General features: G+C 45.4%; 2 protein-coding genes across 5 annotated transcripts; both read right to left on the bottom strand.

Moving 5' to 3' along the window:
- Positions 1-87: 87 nt before the first annotated feature.
- Positions 88-1,281, bottom strand: GNG13 (G protein subunit gamma 13). Its single transcript, XM_054212989.1, has 2 exons — positions 1,184-1,281; positions 88-193 (listed from the first exon to the last, which is right to left on the bottom strand). The coding sequence occupies exons 1-2, from the start codon at positions 1,279-1,281 to the stop codon at positions 88-90; spliced, it is 204 nt and encodes a 67-aa protein (XP_054068964.1).
- Positions 1,282-5,982: 4,701 nt separating this feature from the next.
- Positions 5,983-22,594, bottom strand: LOC128914089 (uncharacterized). Of its 4 annotated transcripts, none has more exons than XR_008468180.1 (21): positions 22,343-22,594; positions 21,502-21,831; positions 20,889-21,018; positions 20,633-20,726; positions 19,699-19,849; positions 19,159-19,321; positions 18,530-18,655; positions 16,739-16,801; positions 15,160-15,282; positions 14,571-14,726; positions 13,850-13,903; positions 13,361-13,578; positions 12,486-12,562; positions 12,202-12,312; positions 11,523-11,609; positions 10,556-10,663; positions 10,219-10,340; positions 9,881-10,003; positions 8,459-8,501; positions 6,957-8,266; positions 5,983-6,145 (listed from the first exon to the last, which is right to left on the bottom strand). XR_008468180.1 is itself a non-coding variant. In XM_054212648.1 (20 exons), the coding sequence occupies exons 2-20, from the start codon at positions 21,605-21,607 to the stop codon at positions 8,189-8,191; spliced, it is 2,133 nt and encodes a 710-aa protein (XP_054068623.1). In that variant the 5' UTR covers positions 21,608-21,831; positions 22,343-22,594; the 3' UTR covers positions 5,983-8,188. The 4 variants fall into 4 exon arrangements, 1 of the variants encoding a protein (XP_054068623.1); XR_008468181.1 differs by having other exon boundaries at positions 5,983-7,130; positions 7,952-8,266; XR_008468182.1 differs by having other exon boundaries at positions 5,983-7,127; positions 7,952-8,266.
- Positions 22,595-22,869: the final 275 nt, after the last annotated feature.

The raw sequence follows: 22,869 nt of genomic DNA, 5'->3' as shown, positions 1-22,869 counted from the left end.
TCATATTAGGAAGCTAGCTAATAAAAAAGTACATTCAGTGGGGGGGAGTGAGGGGCGGCGGGAGCCGACGCAGTGGGGGGCAACCCCTCAGAGGATGGCGCATTTGCCTTTCTCCACCCAGGGGTTGTTTTTCATCAGCTCCGGGTTGAGGAAGGGATCTTCTGGAATGCCGTCCTCGATCCACTTCACAAACCTGCGGAGGAAGAGGGGAGCTGGGGCGGGGTGGGCACAGACCCTGCCCGGAGCCGCTTCTGCCTTGTCCCGAAGCGGTTTGCCAAGGTGGGGGACGCAGGATGCAGGGGCTGTGCGGCCACAAAATGGGGGGAGCCGGGAGGTTGGGGGGGGCTGCGGTGCCCGGGATAACTCCTGCGCCGGTGGGGAGCGGTGCTGGGGTGCTGGTGGGGGTGCACCCTGCGCTGGTGGCAGTGTGCGTGAGCCCCCGCACACCCCCCCCGGTTTTCAGACGGGGGGGAGCTAAACACAAGGCCTCTTTAATAAAAGCCTTTTGTCCCCAAAAAGCTGTGGTTGCCTGGGTGCTGTCAGCGTGGGGGCAGCCTTTGTGTTGTGTTCTAAAACTTATTTGCTAAAGTTTTCTGTCGCCCTCCTTCAAACAGGCCAGAGAGTGAGGGTCCGTGGGCTGGCTTAACTGGTGGGATGTCCCAAGCCCCTCCACGATGAAGAGCAGAGGTGCAAACCGGGGAGGGGGAATACATTTCCGTGACTTTGTTTTTTACAGGTTTAAATCTTTTGAGGGTGTCTGCACACTCGCCCAGCTGAGCCCGGAAAGCTGGAGGGTCCTGGGGGATATCTGGGTGCCGGTGGGGGGAGGTGTCTCATGGATGCTGTCATGTCCCAGCCACCACCGGAGCTTGGGCAGCTGGAAAGAAGCTGATATTGGTGGGGGGGTGAATCTGCAGAAAGGAGCATGGGGGCTTTGCAGGCACTGGGGCTGGTGTGGTTTTTGCCGCTGGGGCTTGAACTGTAAGGGCACTAAAAAAAAATCTCTAAACCTGCCTTGTTTCGGGAGGCCCCGGGGTGATTTGGAAGGGGCCGTTGGTGCTGGCTGCGGGGTGGAGAAGAGCTGGGCTCTGCTCCTGGCTGTGCAAAACCATGTCCTGCTGCCGGGCTGGTCTGGGGGTGCGGGGAGGGAGAGGAGGGGATGGGAGGGTGGGCACCCACTCACTCGGGTATTGTCTTGGAGGACATCTCCCGCTTGTAGGCCAGCTGGTACTTCAGGCTTTCCACCTCCTTCTTCCACTGCGGGAGGTCCCACTCATCCATGGCGGCAGCTGGGGGCTCTGTGGGGCTGAAAATGGGGACCTTGGTGCCGTATCCCATGGCTGCATCTTGTCCCAGACCCACCCCTAGTGCTGCACCCCCCCCCCCAAAGAGGGGGGGATCCTCCAGGATGGGGACAGCGTGCCACCATCCTCCGGGGGGGGCGGGTTTCCAACCCCATGGCGGAGTAGCCCGTGGCTCCAGGAGCTTTCGGGGTTGTGCTCGTAAAGCAAAGGCTGCACTTACCGGCAGGGTGCGTGGCCAGCCTGGCACGGGGTGGCTGCCTGGCACTACCCTCTTGTAGCCGCGCCGTGCCCGTGGGCACATGCAAAACCCGAGGACCTGGCCAGATTTGACTGCAATTTGGCTGGGGTGGAGAGCAGCAAATAGCAGCCGGAGGCTATCTGGCGGATGGGGGGAAGTCTGTCCTTCTCTTGCGCGGCTACAGCCCCAAGCAAAGCCAGGAGGGATTTTTTGGGCAGCTGCATGGCTGTGTACACAGCCCTGGAAATGGCTCATGTGGACGGTCACCTCTGATCTGGGGGGCAAGACCAGCCCCACCCCCCATGCCCGCCATGGCCCTGGGTGCCGGCTAATGGTAGGGATGTGCGTGCTGGGGAAACTGAGGCACAGCAGCTGACGGAGGACAAGCTGTAGTTGCATGAGACCTTCTGCACCCCATGAATTGGTGGCACAAGGGGACATTTCCCCCTCCCCGGCCATGACCCCAGCACCTGGCAGCATCGCTTTGCACCCGGGGGGGGTGACTGAACTCCCAGGACACCCATGCTCCCGGTCCCGCACCCCAGAGCAGGCTGCACAGGGGCAGGGAAGGGCTGGGGGTGCTGCACGCCAGGGCACACAATCCGGCCGTGCACGGGCACGGCTCAAATCCAGCCACGCATCGGCACAGCTCTGCAGCCGCATGGGCTTCTCCGCAAGAGCATCCCCAGGAAAAACAGCCAGGCGTGGGAGAAGGGGGAGCACCCAGAGCCCAGCAATCCCCCTCCACCCGCGGTCCGGCCTCCCCGGGGTTCCCGGTCCCCACTGGCGGTTCTCCCGGAGGCAGATGGGGACCAGCATCCCCATCCCCGCTCCAGCATCCCAGCGCCGTGGCCGAGCCTTCCACCTACCTCGGCTGGAAAAGGTGTTAGCGGGGAGCGGGGGGCTGCGTCCTTCCCCCCCGGCTCGCCCAGCGCCTTGGCCTGGCCCGCGCTGCCTCCTGCGAGCGCTCCCCTCGCTGCCGGCGAGCCCAAATCCTCTGTGTAATCTATTAATGCACGGTCGGTCCAGCTGCCTCCGACACGGCAGGAGCCGGATAATGGAGCATCCTCCCCCCCCCCGCCCGCCCCCTGCGCTGCTCCCGGGGGATTTGGCTCCGCTGAATGCGAGTGCCCGGGATGGAGATGGAGGCAGCATCCCGGTACCCGGCGGACGAGCTGCCAAAACGGGGTTACCCCGGCCTCCCCCGTAGCCCTAAGGGACAGAAGGGCCCCAAGGAGAATGGGGGTAAAAGCGTGGCGGGACACGGCGGCACCCCAGGAAAGTCCTGCCTGCATCCCTGCCTGCATCCCTCCAAAAACCAGTCCGTCCCTTCCCCCCGCGGCCGCGCCGCCATGGCTTTCCCCCAGCTGTTCCCGCTGCGCTGCCCCTGGATTTCGTGTTTCCTCCCGCTTCCCTGGTGCTGGGGGAGCCGGGGGCAGGAGCACCTGGGGTGCACCTGGGGAGGGGTTGGTTAAAAAAAGGAAGAAAAAAAAAAAATATATGCAAAAAAAGCGAGCAGTTGGAGACCACGCTTATGGTGGGTGAAAGGGCAGCACAAGGGGAAAAGTGCAACAACATTAAAAAAATAATAATGTGTGACTTACAGGGAGGGGCAAAAGCCCACTAACAGTTGTTACCCGATTAAAGGCAATGTAATTGATGCAAAAGCAAAACCATAAAGTGAAAAAAAAAAAAAACCCGAAAACAAACAACCACCCCCGCCCTTCATTAAATAGGCAGTTACAAAAACTTCAGGTAATTATGGTGACGGCAGCTTTGCACTTAAACAAAAAAAAAAAGCAAAGCAAGGTTTCCATAAATAGAAAATTCCCAAAGGCTACGCCAAGATCCTCTCCTTCCCACCTGCTCCGTGGGGGCCCAGGGGCCGTGTCCATACAAGTGTCTGTTCGTCCTCTGTAAAACACACCTGGGCCCGATTCCTCCGAGTACACGAGCACGCAGGAATGTCTAATACACACACGCATTTGGGGGAAAAAAAAAAAAAAAAAGAAGTGTGCGAGAGAGTGTGTGTGTGTATCCACTATATACACATAGATGTTTACACGTACTTACACACACACACATATAGAATCCTAGAAAGGTTTGGGTTGGAAGGGACCTTAAAGATCATCTAGTTCCAAGCCCCTATATGCATATAGATCGCATATGTACGGAGGTCGAATAGATATATTCAACTTATATAAATGCGTGTATTTATAATTTATATTTATTATATACTATATAGTATACAACATACATAAATACAGTACATATATATATAAAATATATAAATACATAGAGACATATACACATACAATTTATAAAGACATGGAACTATTATGTAATACATAAACACCTCTATATCCAAGTCTCTCTATCTATATATCTCTATATGTAGGCAGATGCCTTTGTAGCATCAAACCACCGGAGCCCTTTGTAGGGAGCAGGAGGCTGATGCCCCGCAGCATGATGTGGGCAAATGAGGAGCCCCCCCCCCCCAGCCTCTGCACCGAGACCACGCCGAGAGCAGGATGGTGACACGCGGGGTGCCAGGTCCCAGCCGCGCTCCCCTCCCAGCCCTCACCCTCCGCGGGCGATCGATAGTGGTAGGAGCCTCCCCGGCAGCCTCACGGAGCCACCGGCCCTTCGTCCTGCTCCAAGAGAGGATGCTGGAGCCTGGGGCTTGGCCAGGGATCGATGGAGCTGTTTGGGGCCAAACCTGCTGCAGCCGCAGCACGAGGTTTTTCAACCCAAGGGAAGTAATAAATATTTTTTTTTTTTTTTTATTGTAACACCAATGCTGGGCTTTTCTTCCTTGCGAACAGCCTTTGGGGTGGCTGTGGTGCAGGGCATGCTCCCCGTGCTCCAAACGCCACCGGCGCCTATTAACGAGGTCAGCGATACCGAACGCTGAACCACGGATTATCTGGCTGTTGACATCAATCGTAATCTCCCCGCGCTGCCTCCAAACAATTATGGGGAAGGCTTGGGTTTAACGATAAAATGACACTGGAGACGGGTTATTGGATTTCCGTGGATGTTCCGCAATCTGATGGCAGCGAGGGCTGAGCGGGGCCGGCAGAGCCAGGGAATTTAGGAGCCACCGACACCAGCCCTGAGTCTGGGGGGATTCATCAAGCTCATCCCCCCCCCAACAGGCAGCGTCTGCCCAGCAGCCGGCTCCTGGGAGGCAGTGGGGAGCCGTCTCTTGGCCTGGCAGGACCAAGGTCCATCTACCCATCCCTCGGGGGGTCCGGGAGGGACGCGGTGGCAGTGGGTGGGTGGGCGGGTGGCAGCCCCCAGCATGGCAGATTGCAGGGCCCGCATTAGCTACCCCCGCGGGCTTTGTAGATTAAAGAATTATGAACTCCTGAAGTTTTGCAATATTAATGCTTGTAGCCATCTGTTAATCTGGCAGCCAGCAATGAGCTGTTTTTTATTTTTTTTTACTTTGCTAAGTCCAGTTATTAAAACTGCGTATTTTTGGTTTGGCAGGCAGCTGGGGGGGGGCAACACGACTTCTTTGTGCCCCAGGGTGGCCGTGCAGCGACTTGCATCCCAATCCTTATTGCTGCCCCCACGTTACCCAGGAGCAGGTCCAAGAGCAGAGGACCTCTCCCCCTTCCATGCAGGGAAGGGGATGCTCTGTGTGACGAACAGCCGGTGCTACGCTGCGCAGGACGCAGGGATGTTGTCCGGGCTGAGGGACCACACCGGCAACGAGCCCACAGCCCCCACCGCCTCGCCAAGGCCTCCCTGGGAAGCCTGGGGTCTGCCCTCAGTGCTGGCTGCTAATTACGGCTCTCTTTGGGATGGTATTTTAGATAACTCAGTTCTCTGGTGCGCACTCCAAAGGGATAAACTCATTTAGCAGGTTAATTAGTGTCCTTGGTAAAAACGGTATCAGCGCTGCCCCAGCCCATGCAGCAGCCGAGGCTGGGAAGCGTAACGCAGAGAGGCAGCGTGTTTGGTGGCGGTGAACTCGCCCCCCGACCGTGTTATTGTCTAAATCCACAAACCCCCAGGTGGGCGAGGGGGCAAAGCTTCTCCACCCAGGCGCAGGACGATCTCAGCCTCCTTGTCCAAGCTGACCCTGGTGGGACGCGCATCACCATTCCCCCCTGGAGCAGAGCTAGAAAAGCCACGCAGGGTTACTGGCAGCACCAGAGGGGGGGAGGTTGTTTATTTGTTCTTAAATATTATACTGAGAACTCCCCCCCGCCCTCTGGCCTGTAAACAATTAGTTTGTTAGCAATGTATTTCATAATCAATGGTGACGCACAGACTCAGAAGAGGTCCGCTCAACTGCTGACCGCAAGCAGGCCCTTGGCCCACAGGTACATTAAGCTCCTGGGCTAGATGATCTTATTCCCATTCCCGACTTTAAGAACATAAGACATTTTCACTATTTTCAGATGAAACTTTATTTTCGATACAGGCACTTACTTGCAAATGTTCTATTTATTGTTTGGCAGTAGCAGCCGTACACATACTTGCTAAAACAGCAGAGTTCTCTTTGCTAAAATACAATATTTGGAGGCCCATTTTCCTCTCCGAACTGTGCATTTCAATTTTTAATGAGCTCCGTTCATCTCGATTATACCTGGAGTAAAGACAAGATCAGCCTTCGCCTTACCTTTGGGGTTATACTAGGCATAGTCCCAGGGTACCGGGAAGATGTTTTCTACTGCGGTTGCTGGTAACGGTTATACCTGTCTATCCAACCCATACCCCAAGTCAAGTGCAGATTTTCCTCATACATAAAAGATTTTATCATTACCTATAGCATAATCCTCACTATACGGGCTGCTATAAATCATTAAAATTCAGAAGTAGATAAATAATGAATAGATGTGCTATTTACTTACAGTAAATAAGCAGTTCCTAGCCTTTCCTTGTGATGGTAAATCCAAGGTTGAAGGGGTAACAGAACTCCTGCCCTCACCTGCCCCCTCTCCCTCCTGCCCCTGGCACCAAACAGGGCGACACTGAAGCCTATGCCCAGTCCAAGTTCAACCTGATGCCAGTGCTTACAGGGCTTTGCTGGTGTCTTTTTACACCCACAGCAAAGTGACAAAGCACAACTTAACACCCCACCGTTAGCGTGCCCTGGGCCTCGCAGAATGGATTATTTTAGAGAGTTCAGAATGGGATCCTTGCAGGCAGGCAGCTGCCCAACCTCTGGGATGCTGGGAGGGCGCTTGGAGCACTACAGGCCAGACCACAGGTCGGGAAGGGAAGCTCGTACACCAGCACAAAGCAGAGAACATACATACAGCGCCTACAAAGACTGTTAGTTTGCAGCTTCCTTCCCCCTCTTTTCTCCCCCTCAGGCGTAAGAGGAACGGGGACCTGCTACTACTCAGGTAGATGAGATGAGAAAGAGCATGTTATCAGGAACATGCAAGAAACACCTCTCTTGGAAATGACGATGGAGCACCACAGTGCGTCTTCAGGAGCAGAGACCAGAACGAGACACCACGTGGCCAACAGTCGGCAGAACCAGATTTCCGAGGATCAGGGGACTGCGCTGACCTCCGCCTGTCCTGGCTCAACTTGGACAGCACGAGATAAAGGTACAGCAACTGCTTAGAAAACAAAAAAAAAATCCCACACCCGCCAAAACAGAACTGACAACATTACGACAAAATTTCTATGGAGTTTTACTTAACATGTACATTTTTGTGGAAAACTTGAATAACAGCATAGCTTATTTAGGATAAGAAAAGCAGCAAAAGCCACTGAAAGCCTTAAATGTGCAAAATACAGTTCACCACATATTAAGATTCGCCCCCCCACCTGCCAAACCAGTGCTGACAGGTATCACAGCCGGGCAGAGAAGAGTACAAACCAGGCTAGAAGTATTTCTCTATTTCTACCTCCACAGTCAAAAGTTAACTCTTAAACTTACCACTATAATAAGGATGTGAGAAACTCAGAGAACCACCCGCACCAGTCTAAGAGTCACCTATTGCAGAAAACAAAGCCCCACAACTGGAAAACCCTGAAACCCCGATTTTTATTTTATTTACAAACAAACCAAGCTGTTTGCTGCATTACACCTTCCTGAATCTGGTTTCTTGAAGTAAGAAAGTTACCGTCCTTCAGCCTCAAGAGGGGTTTAATTTTTATAGTTATACATGAAACAAAAGAGGATGGATGTGCAAACAGCATTTTGATGCACACCGTTGTACGCCAGTTTTCCTTTTTCAAACGTTTGCGCTCTCCGCAGTTGTTCTGCTGCAGACACCTCGCCCACAGCGCGGCTGTGCAACTCAACAGAAGTAAAGGCCTGTGGTGCTTTCTCCTTCATCCGCGTCACTCTCCCCTCGCTCCCCCTCCAATCAGCACCGCTCTGTAGACTGTTTTTTTTTTTTAAAACAAACACACACACGCTTAAACCTGCTACCTCTTTAAACAACTGCTTAATACATGGGCCTGCAAAGGAGGAAATTTCCAGAACACGACTCCTGAAGTACAGCCACTGTTCACCACCTTAGCCCGGGATCTCATTTTTTATTTGTCTCAAGTCAGTTTTTAGCTGAACGTGTTCCGAGATGACAACCACAGCAGAACATAAGGGACTCCAGGAAGAGATTTTTCAGTTTAAGGCAAGCTGAAAAACATTCCTGAGGATTTTGCCAAATTACAGTTTTTCAAAAATGTTTATGAACTTCGAGACTTCCTGATGAGCCGTGGTGCCAAGGGGCAGGTGCCTTAATCCCTGGGCAGGGGAAAAAAAATTAGTTAGTATACTTCAGTAATTTTTATAATAAGTGTTATAATAAATGACATTGACATAACATATATTTGATACATGATGTATCAAATGATATATTTAAATATCTACTTGGTAAGTAATATAGTTGTCACCGATACGCTTTGTTGTTAAATTCTAAAATACAGAGATACTCACCGCATTGTGAAAGAAGTTGCAAAGATGCTTTGCCCACGGACACCTGAAAAACAGACAGAAATTCTTAATCCATTTTCTCATGGCGACAGACCTGCACCCAGTCTCAGCCGCTCCGAGTTTCGCATTACTCCAAGCTTTACAAGAAAGCTGATCCAACAAATCCACTTTAGCTTCCAAATGGAGAAGGTTTCAGCATCAGATGTACAGTAAAATAACTAAGACCAAGATAGATCAAAAGAAACAGGATTTCATCAGATTCTCTTGGATCACCGCTAAAGCATACCGTAAAGCCCCACAAAACAAAAAAAAGACAATTAATGGAATTGCAAATTTGTTAAACACAGCTTAACTCATCCACAACTAAGTGAAATTAGGTATTTTACTTTCTCAGCTGCACGCGGCAAAGGCTGGAGAGAAGAAACAGACAGAAGCATTTCACAAAGAAGGTCAACTTACACGTCCATGATTTCCACTTAAGACGGTTACTAAAAGGTGAATTCTCAACATTACTCTGCTGCCCTCAGCCACGTGTGAATGAAGAGTGCCAGAGCAGGCAATTACTCTGTCTTCCGGTATACAACCACAGAGTCAATTCATTTTAAAACTATTACGCCAATACATTAAAGTCTATCACTAAAACCTAAAGCGCTTTACTGCATGACACAGGAGAGCAAGGACTGTTAACAGCCAGTGGTTTCAAAAGCGATACATCAGTGTTTTATTATGATTGGTAATCAAAATCTAAGGAGTCAGACTTTTTCAGAACTCTGTTTTCCCCACCCACTGAAGGTCTGTGCTCCTGCAGAGCATGTGGTCTCTCTCCTTTTTAAAAAGGGGATAAGAACGACAGGCACAAACCTCATGCTGTCCTCAGCTTGCGTTACATTGCACATATGTCCCTGAATCTTAAGTTTTTGGCAGGGATCTACAACTTTCTTACAAGTTTAAAAGTAACGTTGACATCTGTAGATACACAATAATATATATTTTGAGTTACTTTCAACTATTTTTCCTAAATAAAGTTTTATGCAGTATTATGCCCCCTTAGAGTCCAGTAACTACTTTGCTGTATGTCCCAATTAAGGGGTTTTGGTTGTTGTTGATGACAATGACAGTTAAGTAACAGAACGAGACTGTACCATATGTAATCTCGATGACTGGTCAGGGTTGCCAAGAGCAGTTAATGTGTTTTCACAACATTGGGCACTGGGAAGTGAGAAGGCCATTTGGTTGCAACAGGTAACATAGAACAATTTCAAATCTACCCAAAACATCAAGTTCAGTATCTTTACCACTGCTAATAACAGCGAAGAATAAAAAACAAGATGAGTTGTGAGTTAAGACTGTTAATTAAGAGAAAACTACCATCGGTCTTGCAACACAATGATTTTCTATTTGGCTATGATGAAGATTCACACTTACAAATGCAGGTTCTCTGTAATAATATTCAGGGTGAAGAGGCCAATGGATTGCATCTTCTTATGCCTGCACGTCAGGAACAGGCAAAGGAATTCACCCACGTACTGGGGACCAAGGTTTTGCCACCTAAGCGGTATAAAACCAGGAAACAGAACACAGCTGTTCAACAGAGGTGACTTTCCTAGTGATTCCTAGCATCTTATTTGCGTTCTTGACTTACCCAAAGCACTGGTCTGGCTGGTTTCAAAGAGCTAAGGATTACATCTCTGCTAAACGCTACTCCCGTGGGACTGCTCTGACTGTTTCCGTAAACAGACTCCGGGGAGCAAGTGTTTACTCACAGTTTTAGCATTGTTCCTTTCTGACAATTTAGGTCTCTCAAAATCAGGTTGACAATGCCATGGAGAATGTGTTCTTCATAGGAAAGATGGTCCAATAACAGCCTCAGAGCCCAAAAGTTATTCTAGGAAGAGAAAAAAAAAATAAAAAAAAAAGAGAGCAGTGATTTAATCTAATTGCCAAACATTTCTTAAAAAAGAGAATAAATTAAAGGTCAGCAAAGCTAAAGGGGAACAAAACCAAGTTAAATGTGTCTAAAAACTCCAAGCTGATGCTATACAGATTTTAAATATAATTTGCTTTAATCTCTTAGAACAGAAATCAGTATCTAGGACTTACCCCAAAAGCCAGGGCTATCTCTAAGAAGGAATTCAAGTATGGAAGATCACAAAAAAGCATCTGTTGTACTGCTTGCACTGCGAGAATAAGATAAGCCTCATGGTGCAACTACAGGAAGAGAAATCAACAAGACGACGTATATTTAAAAGCCCACTTGCCCACTAATTGCATTTCGTACCCAGTTTAATCAGCACTAAGTTACTACCATTCCAATCAGATAGGTTGGATGTCAGACACGACATCCACAACAGTCTTATGAAGACCAAAGGAGTGGAGAATAGAACAGGTACTTCTATTTATATAGCATGTTTCACCTGGTGCTCTCAAAGTCCTCACAGAAACATGAAGTTTCACACCATCATAGAAAGAGAATTAAGGGGAAAAAGAAATTCTGCCCCAGTAGTCACATATTTGGAGACTAAGCTAAATGTAATTTCCTCAAAAGAAGTAAAAAAGAATAAGATAACGCCTTAGATGTACTGACTGTATTTAATAGAGAACACATTTCAAGCCGTCATTAAACATTCCACTACACTTAAACTCGTCATTCAAAACAAGTTTAGAAATCCTGAGTTTTGAGACAAACACATTGTCAAGTCTCAAAGGACAGTCTCCAGTTTGAACCAAACGACACAAGATTACCCTGGGAGAAGACAGAATCAATTATTACCAACCCTCCCACTTTATAAATGCATAAATATGGACAGTGGTAAAGTAAGACTTACCCTAGGTCGAAGACGGTCAGACCAGAACAGACATATATAGATCAGACAAATAATAGTTTCATTACCTTCAGATATCTGCTCTAGCCTTTAGACTGTGCTAAGAACAGTCTTACACTGATTCCCTCCCAAAAAACCTTCAAGGCCCCTCTTAAAAGCTTTTCACAATAATCCACCTGTGTTCAATACTGCTGTATTTTCAAGCACAATAAAAAAACCGGTAAATTTCCTCATTGCACACTTACATGAGGGGAGAAAATTGCAGATGGTAAAGAAACATTAATTTTTGCCTTCAGTTCCTCCAAAAGGTCACCACTGGCAGCGAGTACCTCCTGAAACAGAAGTAATGAGTCACATATAAAGGGGAAGGATGTCCTGATATTCTACGAACCTCAAACAGTGCCCAACGTGATTCCTAATTGTGCTTTCACTTATTTTTTCAGCATTATTTACAGATGAGGTTGACTATTCAATGCCATACTCAAGGAAAGTTGAGGCTCTACGGCACTAAACAAACTGTATCACATAACTTCTTTGTTTTAACCTACTATGCTTAGCAGACAGCTATTTCTGTTCTTGTGAAGAAAATATCCAGATACTGATTCTTTAGGACCACCTGAACACATTTTTCTTAAACTGCTTTCCTATCCATTTTGTTAACTGATCCACCTCATTAAAAGCTATAGAATCAGTATTAGGCATTGGGCTGCAAGCGGCGTTAATCTGTTTACTATTGCATTTAACACTCCTGAATCACAACATTTCGCGGAGTGTTACCTTTGGCACATACCACAAGAGTATTTGATGAGGCACTGTGAAGTTCACCTCAGTATTTAGAAGAATGAGCCAATGCCCATGTCAAACGGAGTCTTGTATAAACCCAAGAGAACGGGTTCTCCCACTTCCCAGTACTGCTTCAGTTACCTTTTGGAAGTCAAGCGGTGGCTCTTTCAAGGAGATGGGATGGAGGTGCCCACTTTTTTCCAGCAAATTGCTACTACCCAAGATCATAATGAGGCAACTCCAGCATTTAGACTGAAACACAGCAGAACATTCATTTTACAAAGTCAAATCCGTTCAGAGGTGTAAACTATTCAGAGAGAAAAGTGTTCTGATAGTAAATCCTTGCATTAAAGAAGTAACTGGACAAAACAGGTAATATACAGAACCACTTGATGGGCACAGAAATGGTTTTAACACAGACTCACATTTCTGTATAGTGACACATTGCTGTAAAGGAGTTTGAGCGCCTGCTTAATTAGAACACCATCTTTCAAGGGAGACCCTGCAAGAAGAAAAAAAATCCAAAAACATATCTTATATTCCCTGATTAACTATAGAGCGTGAAAACAAACAAGACATTAACTTAGTTACAGATACGTTTCTATAGAAACCTAACAAAAAGAAACAAACAAGTGTGTACAGCTATTTTACAACATTTTGTAGGCTCTGAATAGAAAAACATCAACCGTAAATCGCTATTCCAGAAAGCTGCAAAGAACTGAATACAATTTAGACTAAGCCATCGCAGAACAGCCTTCGTTACATACATCACACCAAAGTACAGTGTGATACACACTGTCAGTACCATACGCCTAAGAATTCTACTAGTCACTGAACACCTCCAAAATACATCTTTCATTTCAGAATACACTTTGACAAGTAGAATGCACCAAGACAGATGATCACAGTTACCAGTGGCTAAACTAATGACAGAACGCAATATACAGATCGTGAAACCCTTTCTATCAGGAAGCTTTTATTCTCAAGGTCAAGGCTAAGTTACATACTGCCACTGGAAATGCCGTGATGTAAGAGAGAGCTTTGTATTTTCATTTAATAGGTTGCTTTCAGCAAAACAGCTTCACAGCTGACAAAACCAGCTCTTTGTGTGAAGTGTACTAAACAAATTCACGCTCAAATATAAAGACTTTCTTCCTGCCCAGTGTTACGTACCATGCTTTAGTCCAGACAATTTATAGTATGGTTCAAAGTCCCTCAGAATATTACCAGAATTAATGAAAAAGTAAAAGCTGTAGTTAGGTAAGGTTCTAAACATATGTAAGCAAGAAATCACACTTGCCAACTCTGATCCACGGCCCAGGGTCTAGCATATCCTTTCCAGTGGGGACACTGCCTGTTCTGAACATCTTCAGGTAGACCTCAAACTGCAAAGGCGATAACCGGCAGGCAGCACAGCACGCGAGGCTATTGACAGGAAACAACAGCGAATGCGCAGCATCAAGGAAGTCTCCAGTTTTACACAAATAAAATGGGATTTTATCCCGAAGGTCTCTTAACCTAGAAAGAAATGAATATTTGATTTTCATTAACATGAAAGTTTTACCATAGGAATGTATAGATCTCATTATGCTTGACCACCAGTAAGTTACATCCAACAAGGCAGAAGTTAGTTGCAAAGCAGTACTGCTCTCACTTAGCAAACAGCTGCCAAAATCCTACTGCTTTTCATTCTGCCGGTTTATTACACATTGAAGAAACACAGACTGGGACACAATCTTCAGGCAAAGAAACAATTAAAAAAAAAGGAAAGGAAAAAAAAGCTATTTACCCTTTGGTATCATTGCATTTCACAGCTCTCAGGTAGCGAACAACTTCTTTATAGCTGGAGAGAAAAAAGGAAGATGGTGAGTAGGAAGAGGAAGGAAGCACAAAGCTATATACAGGTCAATCAAATATTTACTACAATTCATGAAGCAAAACAGTAGATCTTCCCACACAAGAGACATTGCACAATGGGACAGAAATACAACTGGCAGAAAGAGACAGTTGGAAATAAGTTCCAAGACGCTCTCCACAGATTCTCTCTGTTCTCTGTCAAAATAAAACAGGAGGTTGCCTTTTAATTTAAGTCTAAATTTACTGTATTCTTTTGAATACAGACTTCTGAAGATCCAGAGACCAGAACGCACCTTTTTGCTGTCTTCCATCTAGTCACCTTTTGATGAACAGAATTTGTTTGAAACATCAACATCTAAAACCTACTGGGGTTATGGAAACAAAGAAGTTATCCACTTCAACATTCTTTTCTGGTCCTGAAGTGTTCAAAGGGCTCGATTCTGCTTTGAAAAAACTTCAAAAAGCTACTGGCCTTGTTGATAAGAAGTAACAGGCATGAAGAGCTTCAAATGTGCCTTTGTTTTGTATGTTTCCCCGTTACATGAAACTCCTGCAGATGTTAGGAAAACACTATACCGCAGTCAATACCATGCAAAATGTGAAAATTGAGTTCATAAAAAGAAAAATCCAAAACAAGACCAAACTGATCTTACTTCTCTTTGTCTATTAATTTCTCCACTCGAGCCTCTATAACTGGGAGCACTTCCCACAGAAATACTTTTCTTCCTTTCTGTGTTCTTTGACCAGTGATGTTCTGGCCTTTTAAAACCGTGGTCAGTAACACGTGGTCCCATGGCACAACATTCAAGCTGGAAGTACAAAAACAAAGTCATTTTTAACCATGTTTTGTTTGTACACCACAATTTATTTCCCTTGAATAACATGATTTACCAATAAAATATTTTGAGGTTTACTCACTTCTAGGGGGGAGAAAAAAAAAAAAGGAAAAAAAAAGAAAGAAAAGAAGCTATATGGACAACATTCTCACATTTGTGTAAAGGAAGTTTGTAAAGCTGTAAAGGAGTTTGAGCACCTGCTTAATTAGAACACCATCTTATGCTTAGCCACAGCATCGAACAACTGTTCCTGTAAGGACAGGACAAATACAAAGTGGCTAATACTGAAATCTTCTTATAAAACGCTCACACCTAACACTATCAACGAAAGAAACATTCTACAGCTGTTTTCAGTTCAGGCAGCTGTATACAAATATATTCTGTAAACAAAAATCAAAGAACATACCTATTTGAGAAGCCAAAACAGTGACATGGAAGTGAGATGGACTGAAAAAAATTTACAAACTTTTCATACAAACTTTTTGGAAAGTCACACAACACCAGCATCCTCTGAAGTTGTGTTGTAATCCTATGTTTTGAAAAGAAAAAAAAAAATAAAAAAAAAATCTTTTAAAATCAGGTGAATTACTAGTTGTTGTGTCTTTTTTTTTGATCCTATGTGAAACTCTTCTAAAGAAGTTTGGGGTTTGTTTTTTTATTTTTTTTTTGTTAAATGTCAGAGGCAGTTTAGATCTATATTAAGTTTGTGCTTTAGGATTTATAGTTAGTAACAGTATTGCTCTTTTGTTATTTTTAAACAGTGAAAACAAGGTTCTGTGGTCTTAAGTTTTAAAACAAAGATCCTCAGTGAGTATATGCAAAAACTCTGCAGAAACATATGATGAGCCCAATAAGCAACCCCATCAACCTGAGCAGCTTCAAAGCTAGTGAAGCCATTTTTGTCTTAACTGAACACTGGAGATAACACACTGACACAAAGAGGAGATTACTCCTTTAAAACCGGGCAAGGGAGCGAAAAAATTCTTTTCCCTGTTCTTTTAAAGCAAGAAATAAAAAAAGTTTCAAGAATAGTAATTTAAAATGAAAACTGATAGAGGATTTAGGTTATACCTTTCATTAGTTTCAAATACGAGGTGAGAATATATAATTGTTTTTGAGCGTTCCTGAAAAAAGTTAATTCTTAATTCATTAACCTTCTGTTGCAAGTGAATTTCGGGTTAAAGGTGAAATACAAAGCTAAAATGAGAAATGAATTAAGCCAAGTGAGCTAGATGTCCTCATTCAGTAGCCTCTGGGGGAACTTTACTATGTTACATCCCTGACTACTCCATCCCAGTAGAGTACAAACAGTACAAGGCTGCTGTTTTGATCTTTAACAGTCACTATTTACTCTTTGGCTTAATAACCACAAGTGGCTACCTGACACCACCTTCTGGTCTGGTCTTAGAGAACACTCCTAGACTACAGTCAAAAAGTAATCCATCTTCTTGGCTTTGAGTTCCCCATTGAGTTATTCTCCTTTGAGGCAACAGAGAAAGGTTTGAGTGTTTATGTGGCTCTAAATAAGGAAGGTATTGCCCTTGTCCTTCCCAGAAAGGGACCAGCATTACACAGAGCTTCTAAAAAATCCTGATTTGCAGGATACAACTGTAGAACGTGATAGCATCCTCAAATCCCTGCCCATTAGGCTGGCTGGTGCATCTTGTTTATATTCTTTTGCCTGTTACTACCCATCTGCAGTCCACACGCAGGCAGCAGGAGGCTATTCTTGCTCTACTCCAAGAAAGCTTAAGACAGTACAGTGGGGTCCTGTTCCCTGATTAGTAGGAGTTCCTGATGCTACAGAACCATAAGATTATACACCTGTGCGAGTTTACTTTTGGCTTTTAAGAGCTAAAGCATTTACTTTTTTTCTTTATGTCTTGAAATAGAAGTAATTTTAAATGCATTTTAAATGCCAGTAAAACGTTTGCAGCCAGCAACCATTCCATTGCCATCTCATCACATGATAAGACAAGTCTTACCTTTGCAAGAGACAAGGGACAGCAATCCTTAATGAAGCAGTATGATCAAGGTTCTGCCAGCTTCTAAGAGGGGATGAAAAAAAAGCATTAATTAACGTTTGGCTGTTTTTTCTGCCTTTTCTATACTCAGCTGTTAAAGAAAATACTTTTTTCTTAAAAGGCATCGGGAGCTATCATGCTAATAAAAGTCATTCTAAACAGATGAAACAAGTGCTCAAAGTATAAAACGCTTTCTAGAATTAACACTGTTTTACAGCAGTACCTAACCAACCGAAGCATACCTCCCCCATGCAGAGTAAAGCGGTACCAAACCTTCTAACCTGCCGTATTAGACCATCGTGGGCACGTTTTTGCTTTTCCAGGGCCTCTGAAAGGCTGTATATCATCATCCCATGAGAGGGCCAAGCCACATCCCCTGCAACTACAATGAATGCTACAGGACTCATAATAAGCATACGAAGAGAAACCTACCCAAATTAATGTATTGATCCTGCTCCTTGCAAACCTTGCCAGTTCCCCAGAAAGAACTGCAGAACTGCTGTTTCTGGCCTGTTGAACCAACTCAGGCCACCTTCACTTCTCCTTTATAAAAAGCCTTGAATTTAAGCCCCAAAATATTTCAGTTTTGCAAAACAAAGCTCTAGGACCTTGCTCAAGCTAGACAGTAACCAAGCATGAAACAGCCACAATATAAACAAGAAAATAACCAGCACAAGTAGTAAAGACTGAAGTATGTAAAGTCTGTTTTTATTTATTTATCATGCAGTCCTTCCAGCTGACAGGTCCAGACTTATGGGAATCATCTAAAACTTATTACCCAAGGAACATCACATCCTCCCTCCCTCCCTTCCAGGTCAAAAGCAGATGTTTCTTCACACAATGCAGCTTGTGCACTCTCCTCTCAGGAAAGCTCCCCTGCCCCTGTACCTTCTCCTGAGGATTTAACCCCACCTGCCATTATCTGCTGTCTGTCACCCTCCCTCCTCCCAATTCCCATCTCAAATTCATTCCCCCTGTTGGGCATCATCTCTCCTCCTCATGACTCAATCCCACTTAACTTCTTCCTCTCACACCCAGCCTTTAACCTTCTCTTTCCCCCAAAATCCCTCCCCATAACCAATCTCATTTCTCCCTCAGGTGTACTCATTTTTCTCTCATTGTGCTGCAGCCAGGACTGTGATCTTTACACTGTCCTTACCCTTAATACATGGAGAACCAGAACTCTCTCACATAGTCTCCTCCCTTTGAGGAGCTGTCATGGTTTAACCCCAGCTGGCAACTAGGACGATGAAGCCATTCACACTCCCCTTCCTCCTCCCAGTAGGGCAGGGAGAAGAGGGAGAAAAGGATAGGGGGATAAAAAAGGAGGAAAAAAGCCCCTCGTGGGTGGGGATATAGATAGTTTAACAGAACAGTAACGAAGAGGAAAAAAAGTAATTATTATAATGGTAAAAGAATATACAAATAAAGTGATGCAACACCAATTACTCTCACCAATCCCTGCCCCTGAGCCAACCCCCTTTCTCTGCCAAGCATGACGCCCATGGCATGGAACATTCCTTTGGCCAGCTTGTCCTACCTGTGCTCCCCCTCAGCTTCCATGGGAAGCTGAAAAAGTCCTTGACTGTAGACATTACTTGGCAACAACTAAACCAATATATGTTATCAACATTATTCCTCTACTAAATCCAAAACACAGCAGCTACTAGGAAGGAAGTTAACGCTATCGCAGCTGAAACCAGGACAGAAGCAAATGAAGATGATGCATGAGATGTGGAACTGGATACTTACAAAGCAGGGTCTTTATGAAGTGCTACCTCTTTAGCTGCTCCCAGCAACATGACGGCAGCAGCTTTAGGACTCTCTCTTTCTGCCTGATTTAAAAATCTTGTTACCAGCGCAAAAACTCCAGAATACCTAAGAAAGTTAAGTAGTCTATAAGATAAAGTGTCTGTAATGATGTACTTCGTAAACAAATGGCAATTATGACCATTCTACAGTTTGAGCGCAAATTGACTTGCCTTTCCTTGAAAAGCATCTATAATATAGTGAAAAGGTATTTGCACAAGCATTACTTTAAGCATTTTAAAGGCACATACCATTGAGTAAAAGCTGAATTCCATCCTAAAAAACAAATTAGTAAAAATACAGGCTTTATTTTCATGCTTTCCCAGGTTATAATAATGAGGGCTATTATTAACTGTCTAACACAATGTATTTAAGATGTATTTAAAGATGTATTTAAGGATGTGTTTTAACTATATCCAAGTGCACTTCAATATTTCACAGGCCAAGTAAGTTCTCTCAACTATGTTTCTGCTACGTCAGGTGCCATGATTCTGATTATCACTTGACTAAAGGAAATCAAACCTGCGCTGACCAGTATGTACTGCTAGCAGCTGAATTCTGCTGTCACTTACTTGTATACAACCTCCATGTTGCGTGATCTGCAGATATTGCATTGCCCAGGAGGCAATTTTAGGGGACAAAAACACTCATATTGTGTGGGAGGCATTCTTTCTCCAACCAGGTACTTATTATATTCCACAGAAAGTTCCTGGATAAATTTTATTAGAAGACTTCCTAAGAGAGCAGACAGATGTGAAACTGTCAGTGCAAGTTTTTTAATTTTTTCAAAACTAAAAGAAATAGAAAGACAATCATAAGTACCCCATCTAAAATATTCAGCAATTTATTCACATGCAATCTTATTGACCAGGAAAGCTTTGTTTCTTCTTTCAGAGGGAGGAAAACAAAAAAGTACACAAATCGGACCTGCAGACCTGTGTCTAGTCTGAGCATGGCCCAGAAAGAGAGTAGCAACAGTAAGCTGCTACCTTAAAAATTCACCAAGCCTTCGCAAGCAGAGTTGTGGACTAGACAAGCCGTCCATCAAGCCACAGTCTGCGTAGACACAGCGATCCACAGGTCTCAGGACAGCACGAGAGCATAACGCTTACCACCATGCCGAAGGTCTGCATCTATATCTGTGAGTTCCAAATTGAACATTACAAGAACACCAGCCAAGGCAAAGTCACGCTGGTCCTTCCAGAATTTGCTTTTGTTGTGTGCGTTGCAGTGACAGAGGGAAGGGGTTGTCCAATTCTTGCACTATTTCATAAAATGTGAAAAACAGGGAAAGTGGTTTTTTTTATATTTTTTTTTTATTTTCTCTCTCCGGCTGAGCAACACAAAAGTTAATTCCTCTCTATGAGAAGGACTAAAATTCATTTCATCCTTTACACAGCTAGACAAAGCTGCAGTGAAGTATTTTGACAGGCAGGGCGAGAGGCCGATATGGCAATACCTCAAGACTACAGCTTCAAAAGAAAAAAAAAAAACAAAAAACAAACCACAAACGCTCATTCCTGAATAAGTTCTAGAGTCTAGAGACACTTAGGGCTGGCACCCTCCCCATGGTAAATTAGTAGCAGAGAACTATCTTTGTACATTGACCCTAACTTTTTTCACAGTTCAAAGTTTCCTGAATTCCAAGAAAAACCCAAACAAATTCCACACACCCAATGCCTCCCCCCTGCTCCTTAGGATAGGAAAAACTAAAAGTTTGACATTTGTCTTGTGCAGTGAGAAGCAGTCCGATTCAGTAATCCAATTCCACCAAACACATGGTATGCCTAAGGCAAACAGGAGGTACATTTGCTTAAACCAAGTGAATGTCTATCCCAACAACTGGATGGACTACTAGAAATAAACCCAGACAGCATTAGCACTGCGAAGCAGACAGATATCAACATTTTGGAGAGAAACCGTTGAAATAATTAATCACTTATCATTTATTCTTTTAGTGTGCTTAAGAGTGATTTCTTTTAAACAGACTGTTGAATAATTTAGTTTACTCAAAGTTGTGCATTTCTTGATTACAGGTCTTCTTACCTCAGAAGCTAGTTTATCACAAATGTAGCAGTAGCACTGATTACAAATATCAGCATTTTTTCCAAGGGGTGAGCATGTATCACATTCTGTTCGCCTACAAAGTTGAAAGACAGAAGTTTATTTATGAAACAAGTTACATGCTTATCCAACTCTACTTCTGCTTTCAGCTGTTAAAAAACTAGCAGGGTTATTTGACAAGATGAACTAAATGAGGAAAATTAAACCCCCATATTAACCTCCATGCCACTGAACATACTCAAACGGGTGTATTGTACAGTCATATCTTGCATGAGGCATCACTTTTGCTTGTTTACAGAAAGTAACCATTAGTTCACATTCCTCATCCACAACTTCTGCAGATTTCATCTCTTCCAGGGCAGACTTCTCTACAGAAAAGAAAATATGCAGTGTAAATCAGTATAAAGGTGACTACAACTTCATTACAACTTCAGCCAGCTATTGACATTTATTTTTTTAAAAACACTTTAAGGTATACATTTTCTTGTAATTGCATGGGGTGCCAATAAGAATGCTACAGAGGCCTGGGACAACAAAAACTTCCAAACACCAGCTAAAGAGAGGTAATGTAATCAAAAAGGATCCAATTGGCATTGAAAAGGCCCAGTCTCAGCTAAGTTTGCAATATTTTGTAACTAAACAGCAGTATACTTTTGGGTAAGTACGACCATCAAAGAAATCCTGAAAGTTACAAAATAATGGCAATTCCTGCTGTTTTTATTTATTTTTGAAGTACTTTGTTTTCCTAGCAGCAGAAAGACACATTTCAAGCATCTCACATAACATTTTACTTTAGATTATTTCAGAAGTTCTTTACAGAACTTCATCAACAACAAAAGCACAGTACTTACCCAATGGGTCGACCAACAGAACCGAATTCCCAAGCGTGCTCTCGGCTTCATCATCGCTAATCAGGATTATGCTCTGCTCTTCCTCTTCTCTTTTCAACGTCCACATGGTTACCGAACTCCAAAGGAAAGGAACTACCTGGCAGCTAATAGGACATAAGGATCGTTCCCACTTTGAAGGTCCTTTCCTCAGAAAGGGAAGACAAAAATTTCTCCAAGACCCAAACTCTTCATCTATGTTGATTAAGTTATACTAGGGATGGAAACATTCAACCCTTATTGCAGTCAGCAGTCCAAAAAACATTGCAGTTTCCATCCAGAACAGAGAGAACCCTAAAAACAAGGGGGTAGGAACAGGAGAAAGGGAAAAAAGAAAAAGAAAAAAATTATGAGAGCTGGCATTCTTCTGGTGGGACCACCCTTGAAAGAACCATCTAATGATAACAACTATCGCTGTTCACGATAAATTGTCTGTCCCTTGCAGACTGAATGCTGGAGGCACCAGAGACGCCCAGCGTAGACCCATCTGCCCTCCCTCCCCTTGCACTCCCAAGTCCCCAACCCCAAACAAGCGCACCCCTATCCCCTCAGCCCATAACCCCCCCCTTTCCCTCCCTCTCCTCTCCCCCCACAGCCCCCCAACCAACTGGACTCTCCCCCTCCAAGCCCCACGAAGCCTCTCGCCTCGCCTCGCCCCCCCCCGCAACGGCCTCCTGGGCCCCCAGTCGGGCCTAACCCCAACCAACCGCCCCCCACTTGCTTCCCCTCGCCCCGCAACCCCCTCCCAGCACGACCCCCCCCCCGCCCCGCCCCGCCCATTTTCCCCTCAGCCGCCCCCCCTCACCGTACAGCCCCCGGCCCCGCTCCCGCCGCCACCAAGCCGCTCAAACCCGCCACTCTTTGAACCAACAAGTACTTCCGAGGCGGCGACCCCAGAAAAGGGGTGCGCGCCGGGACGCTCCCCGCGCTACTTCCGCCCTGACAGCGGGGTGGCAGAGCCGCGGCGGGGCCGCCATCTTTGGTGAGGGCAAAGGCCGTGCGCCCGGTGCAGGCCCGGCTCCCTCAGCGGCGGGGCTGCAGAAGTGATTAAATAAACCCTTCATCCTCCGCGAGCTGTGGAATGAGAGGGAAATCGGCGTCAGTGCAGGGTCCTGTGGGGCGTCCTGGTGCGTGAGGCCCTGCAGGAGGGGAAGAGGGAGGTGGCGAAGCCCCATTGTGTCTCCTGTGGCCTTTTGGGGTGCATCTTGGGGGCCCAGGCCCCACAGGTGACAACCTGCGCACACGCCTGGCTCAGTGGCCCAAGACACTTTCCTGCAGCTGGGAGAGTTGCTTCCCTCGCAGTCAGGCTGGGACGGGCTCATCCTGAGCCAC

This window comes from Rissa tridactyla, chromosome 8, assembly GCF_028500815.1.
Source record: "Rissa tridactyla isolate bRisTri1 chromosome 8, bRisTri1.patW.cur.20221130, whole genome shotgun sequence".
NCBI classification, from domain to species: domain Eukaryota; kingdom Metazoa; phylum Chordata; class Aves; order Charadriiformes; family Laridae; genus Rissa; species Rissa tridactyla.
The sequence above is the reverse complement of the archived record's forward strand: the minus strand, read 5'-3'. Positions and strand labels throughout refer to the sequence as shown.